The 15,529-nt window shown below is 39.3% G+C and overlaps 1 protein-coding gene across 4 annotated transcripts in view; it reads left to right on the top strand.

Annotated features, from left to right (window-relative positions):
• LOC136348766 (protein vein-like) overlaps positions 1–15,529 on the top strand; it is a 36,256-nt gene that overhangs the window by 17,269 nt on the left and 3,458 nt on the right. For all 4 annotated transcript variants that reach the window (XM_066299904.1, XM_066299902.1, XM_066299900.1 and 1 more), the window contains exon 2: positions 15,328–15,514. In XM_066299904.1, coding sequence (XP_066156001.1) covers positions 15,328–15,514 — 187 coding nt within the window. The remainder of the gene's footprint in view (positions 1–15,327; positions 15,515–15,529) is intronic.

The raw sequence follows: 15,529 nt of genomic DNA, 5'->3' as shown, positions 1-15,529 counted from the left end.
GAAATTTCTTATTAGCCAACATGGGTAACTACTAATATCTTGTGTTGTATGCCCCTTGACCGGTCCATACAATAATATCACCCGAGTTTTCCTTACTCCAGGATGTTCATCAAACGAGCACTAACCTCACATTAAAAATTCGTGTATTGACGCAGTGTATTTGCAATTGTAACTGTTTCCTGGTTAGGTAAAAATATTACCTTCGACCACTTCCAAGGAAAATAACCTATTGCCACGAAGACATTCATATCTACCTCTGGTTAGTTGCGAGATGCAGCAAAAGTACATGGCAGATGGCGCCAGTAGCATAATTTCCTGGAGACTCAACTTACTTATCGTTGACATTGCCGATTTCTGCCTGCATTTAATTGACTTAAGATGAACCGAACAGAAAAGATCCAATAGAATTAAAACCGGTCTTTCAGATGCTCGAGTTAATTAAACGTAGGGCTGGAATAAAGCATAAAATCGCAATAGACTTTACACTTATCAGATTTGTCCTACGACTATTCGCATCCGTCTCCATTCATAACCCTTGGCTGTAGGTCGGCTCTGGGCACCAACTCCTACTGTTTACACTCAAAGGTTTGGTCAAGATACAGCAGAAAGGACACGGCAGATGGCGTTACGATGATATTTCCCTGCAGGCGCAACATACATATTTGCGGTTGACGTTGTCGATTTCTGACTGAATTCAATTAAAATTTCAGATAAACCTAACTGACGAGATTTAATAGAATCGAAACCGGTTTTTGGGGTGGTTCAGTTTATTAAACTCAGAGTTAAATAATGCATGAATTCGTAATAGGCCTTAATCTTTTAGCATTTTTCTTTGCTGAAAACTGATTTTCTTCTATCCGAGATTCTCGCTTACTTCACCGAAATGATTTTGCGCACACCCACTAAACGTCTTACCATAAGAAGAAATTTTTACAGCCACTTCCCCTTGAACAATTACCATTTCGGTGTTTCTCACGTGAGCGTTCGTCATAACTACTCGATAAATTATAGTTGTTGCTTTAGTACCAATGGTAACCTCACGTTCCTTACCATTCAACGGTCCTTGACCGACTAAGCTACTATTTCTCTCCATGATTATGGAAATCTTTATCGCACTCAAGGAAATTCGCGTTTTCCTGTTCTTGAAGGCTGTGGTATTGAGCGTAAGGTGAATGAGACCATTATCTTACCGTGTCCCTCTTGTAGGAAAATTCTTTGCTGCCTCAAACACCAAACCGTAAAGTGCAGTATCCATAAGATGTTTAAATCGACCACGGGATGGCGCCCGTTGTAGACCTGTACCTCCGCGCCATCTGTGAAACTCGACACAATAACTTTGTTGTGAAATTCTTCCGGGTCACGCCAATCTGGAAAGTCTATGATGATCCTTTGGGGCTTACCTTTCAATAGACTGCAGTATGCTTCCGTGAGATACTTGTCACCATATCTGAGCTCGAAAGCATTACTTAATGAGCAATATTATCTTGTTTTGTATTAAAAATATTTTAAGGTTTTCCAGAAATTTCCCTAGATGTACGAGAACTAAGTCAATGACTCTCTAACGCAGCTGCCTTAAATTGAGGCCTGTATAGCTTCCATGACATTTGCCAGTCGAAGTTGGTTGCTTTTACATTTCCTGGTGATGCTTTCGATCTACACTTCAATATGCAATATTTCGACGGTGTTCTTCAGAATTTGCTCATCTGGCATTCTAGATTTTTCTCGAATAGTCCTAATTTCTTCTTATAAGTTCTGTATTTGGACGGGACTGGGCGTCTCTTCGGTTGTCTGTGCAACCGTGGATTTGTTACCGATTAGCAGGCAGCACCCGCAAAGGCACGATCTAGGCATGTACTCAATTCGTGTCCCGCTTTCCCTATTTTTCTCTAATTATCATCGTCCTCTGCCTTTTGGCTTTGGCTTAGTATTTTTCTTTCTGTCCTGCTTCCGCTTCGAAAAAGTTCTTCCCCCACTCATGCCACTTCCGGCACCAAGCGATCAGAAGGTCAACTCAGTGTAATATAATTCAAACTTCTCGTACAATGGTCCAGGCCTGGGAAGATTTTTTATTTTCTTGTTATTGGATCTTTTTCCTCGATTCTCACAACACCCGTCCGCGATTAAAAATAGAACGAGAAATCATAAAACCGTATATTTTCATTAAACCAATTAGAGTGACCGAACTAATTATGTCCCAAGACAGTTTTCAATTAATAACGAATTTAGTCTCGGTGGAGAAAATGTGATCTTAACTTTCCCACCTACCGCTTTTGTCTGTCTGATCAATGGATAAATAAAGCAAAGCACACTACCAGACGCTAATAATTGGAGGCAAAATTGATTATTAAAGCGACAATTTCCACGGTGAATTGTCCATGGAAATTGATTAATGCCAGATAATTGAGACGAAAGGTTGATGTATTTAGAAGTTTTATATTGTACCGCTACTGACAAGAATAATGCAGTACCTCCATCACCGGGCTCTAACAGAAAGTAGGCAGCAGACATAGGCGATTGGCGGAGGAGCTTTTCGGACAATGGTGTTGATGGAAGCACGCATCACTGACCAAAACACCTATAGACATTGTAAGAAACTGCCATTGTTCCTGCCTTAATCTTTCCGTATTTTCACGTCTGACATACTTAAAACCAAAAGCAGATACGTTCTTAACGAAATTTACAATTAAAATTTAGTTTTTAATGCCTCGTTGAGTCGCTTAAAGCACTTACTTAGTGTTTTAAATGACGGCGATCTCTAAATCGAAACGCATGACAATCCAGTGTGCAAATCGTGTGTTCACGCATTGCATGTGCCGCCGATAGTTCTCATGTTATTGGAACAGATAAACCGAAGACAAAAACAAAATATGTCTGTCTAAATAAGAACATTGCAATGGAAAACAGTAGACTGCTTGGCGGTCAACATAAACTGTTGTTTACAGCGAAACCTACTATGTCGACATTGGATGGTTGATCGGTATAAAAGGCGTAAATGTAGTTGACAATTTGTCGTGTCTATTGACTATATTTATATAATTAAAGAAAATCTTGCGACCAATGCCAAAACCGAATTTTCCATTCATTTCTAAGGTCAATGGTAGTATAAATTAAATCTCCAGTCGTTTAATTCCCTCGATGCAGTGCCACTGGTATAAATCTCGTTGATGACCGTTTCGGTTCTGGATGCCAAAACCTATTAACCGTCGATTTTTTCCTCTTCACGTTTGCCAAACAACTTAACAAAAGTGCCGTATTACAAGAGCAAATTTATCCAAAGCATAACAGCGCATTAAAGTCGGAAATTTAATATTTATCGTGTTTTTCGCTTATTTTCGCGCCTAACGCAATAACTCTATCTCCGGGAAGGAAAGCTTTTACTACCCGCCTCTGGCATAATCGGCCACGTAATTAGCCCGAATTGAGCCCAGCTAATTAACGAACGTTATTGTCTTCGAATTATAAATACATCTTTTCTTGGTACCGGTGGCAAGATCAGAGGTTCCGTAGGCGGCCACTGCCACCCTGATTTAAATGAAAACAATAGCCGGCGCAAAGCATGACGTCACCCGATCGATCGCCGACACCGGCGCAGCGGCGGTACTTTGACTGCCCAATAATTCGATACGGCGCGACCAAACATTTTGCGCGACCTGGAATTGGGTTTCATCCAATGGGACACCCGACCACCTAGTTGGGTTGCTAAAATTGAATTTCTCTGCCAAAGTTGGAAATTCTTTACCGCCGACGCCATCCACGAGCTTACCAGCGAACAGCGGGGTAGTAAATGACTTGCATTCGCAAAAAATAAGTAGTCCCCGTCTTCGAAACGTGTTAAAATCAAACCGTAAAGTTCTTTTGGCGTGTTGCTTTCTACTTCTAAGGACAATCCAAACAATAACTGTCATAATCATTAGCGTCGCATATCACCGAATTCGGAAAAAGAAGGCGCCGCACTGAATTTTAAGGACCGCATTAAAGAAAAAATCTTGAAGTTCGTTAAATGTTAATTATTGTCAAATATGTCGGCAAATAAAAGCAGGAAAAATCGTTTTTCGGCGAATTCCGATTTTGCTATTCAGTTCGGCTGATAGCATCCATCAAGATTAATGCAGATGATTAATTCAAGTTGGGGGGAATTCTTCTAACGGTAAATAAGGCTTCGAAATATAAGTATTTTTCCGTTGAGATGGTTTTTTATTCCGCGAGAATTACGAAATATTCAAATTTATTTAAAAAATGACAAATTATTAGTTTATGCGAAAACATTTTTCGTGGCATTTAACGGAAATTTGTTAGTGTTGATAACTACGCAGTGCGCATAATTTTCCTTCAAAAAGTAGTTTTAAGCCTATCCGCGACACCAATACCAGTGTGTTGTGAAATTTTTTAAGGAAAAACTGGTACACCACTGTTTTTTTTCGAAAATTGCCTACAATTTTTGAATTATCGTTTTAGTTTAGCGCAGAAAGCTCCTTTGAGCTTTTCCACATTACGTATAGTTTTCAAGTGAACAAATAAAAACCCTTTTAACGCCTGCCGCTAACCAAACATAAGTGAATCGTCCTTTAAATTCAAAATTTGCAAGTGGCGGTTTTAACAAGAAGTCACATTTAGATTGAATTGAAAATATCGCTGTTCCTTTAAAAAATTAATAAAATTTATTTGTTATCAATAATTTCTGTAATTATGCTTTTTCTACCTACCTAAAAAAATTTCATCTGATTATGACGTTTCATCGAAATCGTTGATTTCAAACTTTCATAGCTACTGACTTAGGTTAAATTAATGCGGAAAAAACTCAAAATTTTGTTCTTCAAAATTAAGCAGAGAAATCAAAAGTCGTTTTTGTTTTTAGAAAAAGTAGCGGCATATCTGTGAAATTGGAAAGCTGCAAGTGACGATACTAAAACCCATCTAATAGGCTTTCAGTGCCCAACCAGTGTTACGTTTTGAGAGTTTACTAATTTCAAATTCGAGTCAGTTAAGAGAGTTGGTAAAAAATATATATATATATATATATAAATATATAATATAGTTCAGCTTGAACATAAATTATTGCTTGTCTTTTCGTTAAATTCGAAACAACCAACGTGCTTGACAGCTAAAACGAAAATCATTTGAAAACACAACATGGGTGACGAATTTATGTACAAGGGACCTTCAAATTTACTCGTTGTTCATTCAATCGAATTCTAAACGTATAAAACAAAATTGTATGGTCCACAAAAACGTATTTAGACATACAATAGCATTTTTAGCAGAAGAAATACGGATTACCGATCCAAAGAGAATTTCACTTTTGCAGGATTACACCTCACCAGCATCGTTTTGAGTTTAACGTGCGCGTTTAAATATTTGGCCCTTAGCTTGCGCACACACATGTAACTATTGGTTTCAACGGGATAACGCATCTGCACATAATGCAAGAGTTATTCAGAAATATCTATCGCACATTTTAAACGATTGGGGCCAGCCAGTTCCCCAGACATCGCCCCGTAAGTTTTCCTCCATGGGGCTACATAAAAAATTAAACTGACTGACGTATCTGTAAGGTGGAACAAAAGTACGAAGGTGAATCCTTAAAGCTTTTGAGACTATGCCATGAAATATATAACTTAAAGTTTAGTTGGATCAGTCGGATGTTATTTGCGTTTGGAAAATCGCGAAAACTTTTTGTTTCTCTTGACGCGCGGCCGCCGTTCGGGACTTCTATTCCAAGAAACCAATCAAAGTTAACAACGCCATCTATTACCTAAATGTTAGGTAACAGAACTCAAGCAGTAACGAAACACGTCCTCAATCTCTATGATGATTTAGCGCTACGTTCCGTTCTTTATAGCGGAAAATTACGTGGTGGAAATGTATGTACGCCACACCTGCATTTCGTTAGCTATCAAATGTATCGAGGAAATAAGATTTTGTGAGACTTCAGTGAATTACATTGCCAACCGAAGACGAAAAATCCTACGGAAGCGCTGCTGTTACACCATTCACGTGACAAACAAAAGAACCTCGAGTGCTCGATAAGAAAAGCGCACAGAAAAACGGGTATAAAATCGATTCTTTAAAGGTCAACGAATAGTTTTGGAAATTCTTACCTTTTTTCGACAGTCTTCGAGAGTTATTTTGAGCTGCAACTGCAACCTACAAAATAAATATGATACATACATATGTCAATTTAGAAAATATCGATAAATCTCTCTTAACCATATACTAAGTAAAGGTATAAAATTTTAAATCGCGGAATTAATACGATCGGCGTGATGTCTAATGCGATGTGCGAATCTACTGCAATTTTCAATATCGGCCAGGCGAAAGATGGCATGGTCGTGGGAAGATGGGTGACAAAACTACAAGTTCAATTTACCCAAGTTTTCTAGCCGTGGTGTCCTCGTTGCCTGTTTCCGCGATGATTCACATGTGCCCATATGCCACTTCAACGTAATTATTCCGAAAATATGAAGAAAACATCACTTATTTTAGTAAAAAGTTCGCCGGACGACACTACTCTCGGACCGTTACACGATTAAACAAAACAAAAGACGGCACGTTACACGCAAAAGCATTATGACCGCGTTTAAAGCCTACTGCGATGTTTGTATTATTATTATATATTACCAATTAATTTATTTAACTTCCTGCACACGATATAAAGATACTAATAACGAGCTAACGGCTTCAGATTTGACATACATTTCCCTTATATTAAAATATCTTAGAGATGTATATTTTCGTACTTAAGAGCCAATAAAAATTACGATGTAAAAATTACAGGTTATAATGCTTATCGATAGCAGCTGACGTCACTCTGTATGCACTATATGCACAGAGAATTGCTATTAATGTTGTCTAAATTTGAATTTCTATTTATTCTGATGTAAGTATTTAAGGAAAAGCGCAGTTTCACCAATCTATATACTGGGTGTTTCTGCAAAGGGATTTGTGTTTTCAGAGAATCTTTTGCAGTTATTAATTAAAATATGTTTTTTTTTGTTAAATGATGTGTTCACAATTTATCATTTTTTGACGTATGTGGTAGTCATTTATAACTTCAATTTGACTTGTTTAAACATAATTTTATAGATATTTTTGTATATTCGGAAGAGCATAAAATTTCCTTCCGCTGCTAGAAGAATTGCAGTGCTTTTTTCTCTTTCTGGGCAGGCGAATAATTATCAAATAGATAGCAAATGTATTTGGTGTTGGTAAGTTTGGATTGATGCTTAACTGCAGCAGAGTAACAAATATAAACAAAAATCGCGTTCACCATATCATCAAGAAACGTTTTTTGTGTAAACCTAAAATTCAGACCTTTTGTGCATCACGTGACAGTATGAAATAAAATAATATTTCATTTTACTCAGCTTCCGACGTCCCCTATGACAAAAAAACACCGTACTGCGAGAAGTCACTTATTAGACTTGAAATGTAAATGACTATTTCGAAGATTGTGACGGGGATCATTTTTGCTCGAATTTTTGAAGTCAAGGTTCGTAAATTCCCTTCCCTCTCCGATGCTGATATCTCAAGCCTCTATGTCATTTCGATGACGGTCATGACTTATGTATGACGCTCCCTCTCTCGGTTCGCGAAATAGACGCAAGGCCAGACGATATACAGTTAGCTGCATGGCATCCGAACAATTCCAGCATTTGCATAATCGAAACCGATCGTTTATTTATTTATTTATAGCGGGAAAAAGTCGATCGGTCCTCTTGATGCAGTGACCGAAAAAAACTTTTTTATTATAATAGGTCTTTTAGATCGAAACGGACAGTAAATATGTCATTTGACTCCCTCGTTCCGACTGCTTTAGTATCGGACTGTCTCAAAGAGGATTCCTCAATAGCGGCAGGATTTTGCCCGGATTTAACTCATTAACATCATGAGCGATCTTATTTGTCACTTTGGCCGTGTCATTGACAAAACATACACCTGGAACATCCTTGGGTGTTATTTTTACCAGACCTCAGTCTATTTCCCAACCACTCTCATAAATAAAACCGAATATCAGCAACTACAAACGAAACTTTTCTGTTCATTTGTCATCGCTGAACCAGATTTTCAGAAGAAGACGTCTATTTTTATGTAACCGATATGTCTAAACGTTTAATTTGTGACCGACTTTATTTTTAATTGGATGATGATTAACGTAGTTTGGCTTTTTTGTTTCCAGTATATCGCGAAATCTGAAGATGTTCAGGATAACGCGCTAATCACACGCGGTGGACGCGCCACTTTAAATTACAGTTAAGCAACCGAAGCGAAATTTTTGGTCAAAAACAGAAAATTACGAATTGAAGCGAGCCTAAACAAGGGGGAACCCCCCATCGATCACCGGCTAACAAAAATGGTCAGCGATTCGGCAACCACCCCGTGAGCAGCAAGTTACGATTGTAAGTAATCGGATCGCTGTAGTTTTCGGGGCTCCGTATTCGTTACAGTTTCTGTTTCAATTCTAAACAGTCAGGTTAGTCCAGGTTAGCGGTGCATAAGACATTTTTCCATGATTGTATGCGATCGGGTAATAATCCCATCTCACATAATCATTACAACTTAATAAAGTTATTCTACGGTTGTCCGTGCACAACGTACGTTACATTTCCGTCACGGTTCGAAGCAATCGGATTAGCGCAATTTTCGATGCTCAAGATAGTTTTCGGCTGGGATTGCGATTTAAAGTAATCGGGTTACTAAATTACCGACCGGGAGAGGGGTCGTACAAGACTCCTTTCATGTGCTGTAAAAGTCCTGAGTAATCCGTGAACAGCGATTCCTACAAACTTTTGGAAATTTGTGGAAAATCTGGATATAGCGCACGGGCGCCGAAGCTCAACTAGCGTCGTCCCAAAGATTCCTGCACGGAGCTCGTGCATGTGATCTCAATATAGAAGATCGTCTACAATAATCTTGTGAAGTCTTTAATTCAGATCACGGCAAAGGCGCGTCCATATTAAAACTCTTGATGGAATGTTACAGCACGCTGAAAAGCCGAGTACCGTATGCCGAAGAAGGACGTCGCTGATGCAGTGACAATGTCGCCTTTAAAGGGGGGTCGTACCCGTTGGTACTCAAAACAGCAGCACAAAAACCTCATTTGCACATTGCATGTATACGCGGGACATTTATCCCTTGGAGTGCGCAATTCTGCATTAGCTTGAGGCCGGTTCCAACGGAGAGCAACCTGGACCGTCAGAAACGGTCAGGACTCGGCCATACATTTCGTATTCCCGACGGTTTCTAACGATCCGAAATTGATCGTCTTCCCTGTTGGAACAGAAATGCGTCGTAGTTTCCAGCCCGAAGGTTTCCGTTGCATCGCATGCAAACGGCACGATGCAAGTAAATCTGTCATCGATTTACACGGTTATTATTTAAATATTTCATATATACAGAGCGTCATTAACTGTGCAACGTATGCATATTTATTGAAACAAGCCGCGTACAGGTGCCGTTGGAAACTTCCAAGCGCCAATTCCAGACCGCGAAGAGCTGCGTTGGATGTTGTGGTGATGCAGGTTTCGCTGTACGTTACTAGCAGTCGAGTCTGGAGAGCCCTTAACGCTCGGACTATAGCAAGGAATTTGGAAAATGTGCCGCCGTCCAATTAAATAACTTCCTAACATTGTGTTTATTAGAAGCCAAACAGTGAAACGATAAAACAGACAATTTTATGCGGTCCGAACGAAATTTATTTGTTTTCGATGATCGGCCCGCCGACGACTTTCCGAAATTTTCGGCGATTTTTGCTCTAAACTCGATTTTCGATTTCGGCATAAATATTCGAATTCCGGGAACCGACTTCTGGAAGGTAGACGCGTGCTGAATATTAATCGACCAACAATGCCATGGAATCCGCTAATAGCTTGTGCCAAATATGTAGCGGTGCCGCCAATGTATTATGCACCGATTGCTGCAAGAACCAGTGGCGTCTCGGCAAGCGCTGGAGCGTCAGAAAGAGGTTGCAGCTGCGTCCGAAAAAACCTCTACGAGACGGCGCCTGTGACATTGCGCGCTCTACGATTTGGCACGGAAAATTAGCAATTGCGCCGAAGAGGAGTCACGGCACCATTTTCCTATAAGAGTTCTGAGGGCTGTTTGCTATGCGGTAACCCTAAGGAGGACGCCACTCCTGCAGACCATTTCGGTTTCTACTACGATATTACCACAAAGCCATTTTCCAGTCGGCCTCACGTGACTTTCTTCGTGACGATTTTATAGGCGTGTAAAAAAAGAAAACCTTGGGCAAGCAGTGGAAATGAATTTTTTTCAGCTTGGGCTTTCAGGACGCTCATGAGTGTGAGTGGCTTTGCCGGTCCCAAAGCGCAACAAAATTATACGGAATTGTATTTTAATTTTGCCGCTTTTTATCCTCAAATGCCTTTAAATTCCACGCGGAGCCACTTGTAATAAGAAAAATCTCCAGATTTTCCAGCTCGATCACCTGTTAGTTAACGGTGTGTTATAAGGACGTTGACACAGTCGAAAATGTGTAACATGTGACGATTATTTTTCGATTACTCATCATTGTGGCAAAAGACGTTATTTTCGTCAGAATAACAAACAATACTTTCCGAACTTGTGGGCTTAAATTTAATCTGTGCCTAACTCCATCTGTGTTTGTTTTTGACTTATTTTTTTTGCCATTCAAACCTTTGTTCGGACGATTTCTAAGAGCGACTGTGAAAAATTGGCCACCTACTCGTTATTTACATTAAGTGGAAGAAATAAAATTAATGGTATTTATCTTCCTGGACACAAATAAATCCGGTTTTTCGTCAATGCAAAATGCCTGCGTCAAAATACGCTTTTATTTGGAACATGTCGCTTATATCCGGATTCGAAAATAGTCATCAGTTTCCCAAGTCCTTAAAATAACGTTATATTACAGTGTGGGAGTCATTGCTCTATTTATTAGACCCGAGACGATTAAATTTTCGGTTAGAATATAACGCATTAAGCGATTAACCGTTTTACGCAAATAAATTCGGTTGCTGCATATATGCGAACAATCGGCTAAGCTAAAGAGGGGCCTACATCCATATCGTAGGGCCCTTTTATGGCCGACGAGAAATTGTGAACCCTGTTTTTTCAGCCACCGGGTATACGGCGGCGAGCCGGCTTCAGATATAGGAGGTCTCAGCGAATTCGTATTTATTATGTATGTGCCAGTTTTTGCGAGGCATTACCTAAAACTACAAACTCGCTCCCGCGAATCTATAGTAGGACACGTGACCTCAATATAAATCTCCGACTCTTTTAACTCGCGTTCTTTTGCCTTTTTGATCGTCAAAGATTCCACTGCGGCAATAATAATAATTGTTCTTTGGTGCATTTGCATCGGCAACGCAAACTTGTAACAAACCCAGAAAACATACATTATAAGAGCACCCACTGTTTGTTTTTGATAAAAACAACACAAACACACTAGTCAGCAGGTGCGGCGCACTACAAAGGCCGCCATTGCACTAACTTTTAAATATTTATGTTTGCCTCCGTACAAATTTGGTAATTATTATGTTCTAGTTTCCTCCATAAACGAGCCGCTAATAAACTTTCAGAAGTTTCACGTTCACAAATCACAAATCGTAATTTGGAACGTGGCTATTGGTTGTGACGTAGACCGACGGGGGTGCAGAGCGCATTGGGGCAGATTTTGCGCAGTTTTCGGAAAGAGCCAAGTTCCAGCTAGTACCGTACATCGGAAATTGCCAACGTGGCAGCCGGGTGTGACGTGGACTGCGGGAGTGTAATGGGCGTTGAGGCGAGTCTCACGTTTCCAGAAAGAGCTCGATCGATTCGGACGTTCGATTTTACGTTTGAGACTTCTGAAAACGGGCGAAAGATACTTTTTAATAGATTTCTTGACTGCCCTGCTAATTGGAGAGTTTCGTGAAATTGAATATGAGAATTAAAACGTCACCCGTGGAAGACGAAAGTAGTCGTTTGTGCCCAAATTTCAAAAGTTGCAGGCCTATTCCCCGTTTTTCAACACCTGAATCTCTCGCAAGAACCCGAAGTATTTTGTCTTTCCTAAAATGCAACAACCACCAACAAGATCGTTCCATACCAAAATGAATCAATTTCTAATTTTGCCCGTTCAAATTCTCGTTAACCGCTGCTATGCGTGTTCACTTACAACTCAAATATATCGTCAGCTGTTGCGTAATATACGTACATGTGTATAAGCGTCTTTTTCTAGTTCACGTGCGTAAATGAAAAGAGAAGATACGTCGCGTTTTCTTTCATTATTTTTTTTGGGGGGAATAGCGCCTCACATGCCATTACCCAGGAACACAGGTTCGATGCCACGGAGGTATTCTTCGTCTGAGCCCAAATGTGTGCGCAATAAAGACGGCTATACGATGCGGGGTAGGTGGCGCCGAACATGATTTGATGGCACTGACGTAGTGGGGTCAAATGAGAATTTTAACGGAAAAAACTGCAAATTTTCTTGTGTACAAATCTAACTATGCGGTGATTTGCCGGTCTTTTCAGATGCTCGGAGAAGTTTTCCATTTGAAAACATTTTCAAGTGCCTGTTCCATAATGCCACACAACACCTAATCATTTCATTATAAATTTGGCATCGTCCAGTGTCGTGATTCAACTTGGCCGCTGTCCATTCTTCGCTAGACGCCGCCGGCCCTCTCTCTCTCTCTCTCTCTCCTCCAAAAACCGCTATCTTTTCTGGCAAAAAACAACTCCTACTATTATACTATAAAAGCCCCAGCGTGTCGGTTTCCAGACACGAGACTCTAAACCCACACTAGTCTGGTATTTTCCGCAAATCGAATGAATAATGTCCGTTTTTCGCGGCTGGCACGTTTCGGGAAAATGATTTATCGCCCATTTAGTCCCCACGAAATTATCTAACGAATTACCGAGAGGCGTCTAGAAATAAACAAAAAAGTGAAACCTGCATGAGAGTTTAATTTTGAAATGACATTGCGAGTCGATTGGGCGAAATTACAAAGGGGACACAGCGGCACGTCACTTCAACCCGAGCCAGCAGCTTTAATAATATTCAAAATTCACGTCATTTTAGCGTAAATGCATTAATGCCAAGAATCCAAATTATCTGATTTCAAACCGAAAATATGCTCTAATTTAAGATGTAAATATGTAAGAGGTCTCCTTTCGTTCGTACATCTCTCAACCCTCACTTGAATAAACAGGGTCACGATCTGATGTGGATATAAACTTTTCAAGTTTTAAACTAGTTATGCGTCTATTACTAGATCTACTCGTTTATCTCTCAATTATAGGGGATTCCCGGTAAGTAAAAGCAAAATAAATCTTTGGAAAAAATTATTTTAAAAATGAAATTTCATTGAGGAATTCCATAAAATCCAAGGTTCATCTAATTTTTAAAAATACGTTTGAAAAACTGTTGGTTTAAGCTCAATTTTCCAATTCGACAGTACTAATTGAATTTGCAATCGTTTCTTGGCCCGTATTGAACGCATTGCTTAAACATGTGCGTTTGAAGGCTGATCCGGTACGTTACACTCAAAATAATCCCTGCCCACAATGATAATTTATTCAGAAACGTTACTTAGGCTTAGATATTAATCAGGCCAGCTGGTAATGTTGCGTTTATCCTGCAGGAATAAGTGGGGAAAAGTATTTAATTTTTTCATGTTTTTGATTCCAGATAGGAGAAAAGACGATTCCGTTGCCTCATAGGAAAACGGTGCTTTCCCGCTGACCAATTTTCTTCAAATTGATGTCGTTGCATAGATAATTTTATGCTCTTTCCGTCTGCGTTCGGGGTTTTGTTTATTAGGATTTTCAGTTTTTCTAAAATCGTTGGAATTGTCCATGACTTGTGAGTATTCTCGAAGTCCGACTCTGGTGCTAGCTTCATCCCAGAAAAAGAACTCTCTCCAGCTCACTAATTTCCTTAAAAATGGTCTAAGGAAATAGATAATCTCATGTCTTTTCTCACTAAGTTGAAAGGATTTCATTAAGCTCTAATTTTATAAAGAAATTTTGCACTTATTCATATTTTTAAAATAATTTAAAAATTCAATAATAGGCCCGGTTTACTCCCAGAATAAAAACACTTTTCAGAGGCCTAATTTTCTTCGAACTACTTTTATCCGATAGTCTTCATGCTCTTTCTCACTACATTAAAAGAGTCTTCACGGCATTCTCAGTTGTTCAAAGCTTCCGCGTAAAACGTTCCACGCCACTTTGTCAAGAAAAAAATGATGACACTTTCTTTACAAAAAAACCATATTTGATATGAGTATATTCTAGTTTTAAATAACTATTCCAACACTCCTTTTCGGAAGCTGCATCATATTAATAAGTTCGGCTTCATCTAGTTTAGATTAGTCTCTCGAGTTCTAGCAAAAACCGTAAATGAAACAAATGGCCAATGCTCAAAACTGTACTTAAATTTGACTCAATACTGCCCACCTGAGGTTAAGGATACGTGGCGACAAGATAAACGATATTTTAATTCCCAGAATTTTACTCCAACGTGCAAACTACATCTTATTTGCAAATTCCAATATTTTTTCTAAGCTCTCTATTTGCCAACAGGAAACGGACTTTCGTATGAGTAATATAAAATTACTCCAGACTTACGTTAGTGTCATCGGACTGTTTTTTTTTCTTGGCTTACTTACAGCATTCGACTAAGTGGAATGGAAATTGATTATCTAAAATTAAAATCCGGCCATAGAAAGCGAATCATTAGCGGCGGCTGCAAGCCTTCCCCAAAGTTTGACTGTTTTTAGTGTTTTAGTATCATTAGCGTGCCAAAGAGGGAAGAAACGCAGTAAACGAAAATACCTGGATGTTTTGTCATATCAGGACTAGCAGGCATATTTTACATACAATAATACGGCCCGTCGCCCGGTGGTTTCAGTAAAAGAGACGTGTTTTGAAAGATCTTAAACATAATGGAACACTTACTCTGTAAGTTATTTATAAACGTAGATCTATGTTTTTGTACCTGCTCCACCACTGAGTTTCTGGCACGGCGCCCAGCGGCGCGACGCCGCATCCCGATGCGACGTTGTCGAGATTTTCTTACATGGAATATTTTCCTTAACAATTTCTCACATATAATACATAAAGTCGTTGATTTGCGTTTTCTTGTTCAAATCTCTAACAAAATAGGTTGAGGAAAAAACAATAATTATCGTATTGCTAACATGTGGGTTTACACTCTAATTACTACTACTAATTCATTCATCGTTTCGACTTCGCTTGAATCCAGATTTGGTGCCAAATATTTGAGTATTAATTTAGAGGCATATAAAACCCGAAATACTGACGGCTTAATATCAATGTAGATTTTTTTGCTTTCAGAACCGAGACATCCATACAATACAACTGTGGTAAGAAAACAGAACAGAAATCAGAATAACAGAAAACAGAAGATCAAGTTGGTCTGCAAGACGAGAGCAATGCCGCTTCCTCGGATATCCTGGAAAAGGAACAACGTCACCCTGTGCAACCACAACAAATTTCTAATTACAATGATTTATTCGGTTAAGTAAGTAGTTAACCA

Source organism: Euwallacea fornicatus, chromosome 35 (assembly GCF_040115645.1).
Source record: "Euwallacea fornicatus isolate EFF26 chromosome 35, ASM4011564v1, whole genome shotgun sequence".
Lineage (NCBI taxonomy): Eukaryota > Metazoa > Arthropoda > Insecta > Coleoptera > Curculionidae > Euwallacea > Euwallacea fornicatus.
Note: the sequence above shows the minus strand (reverse complement) of the source record. Positions and strands in the feature narration are given on the sequence as shown.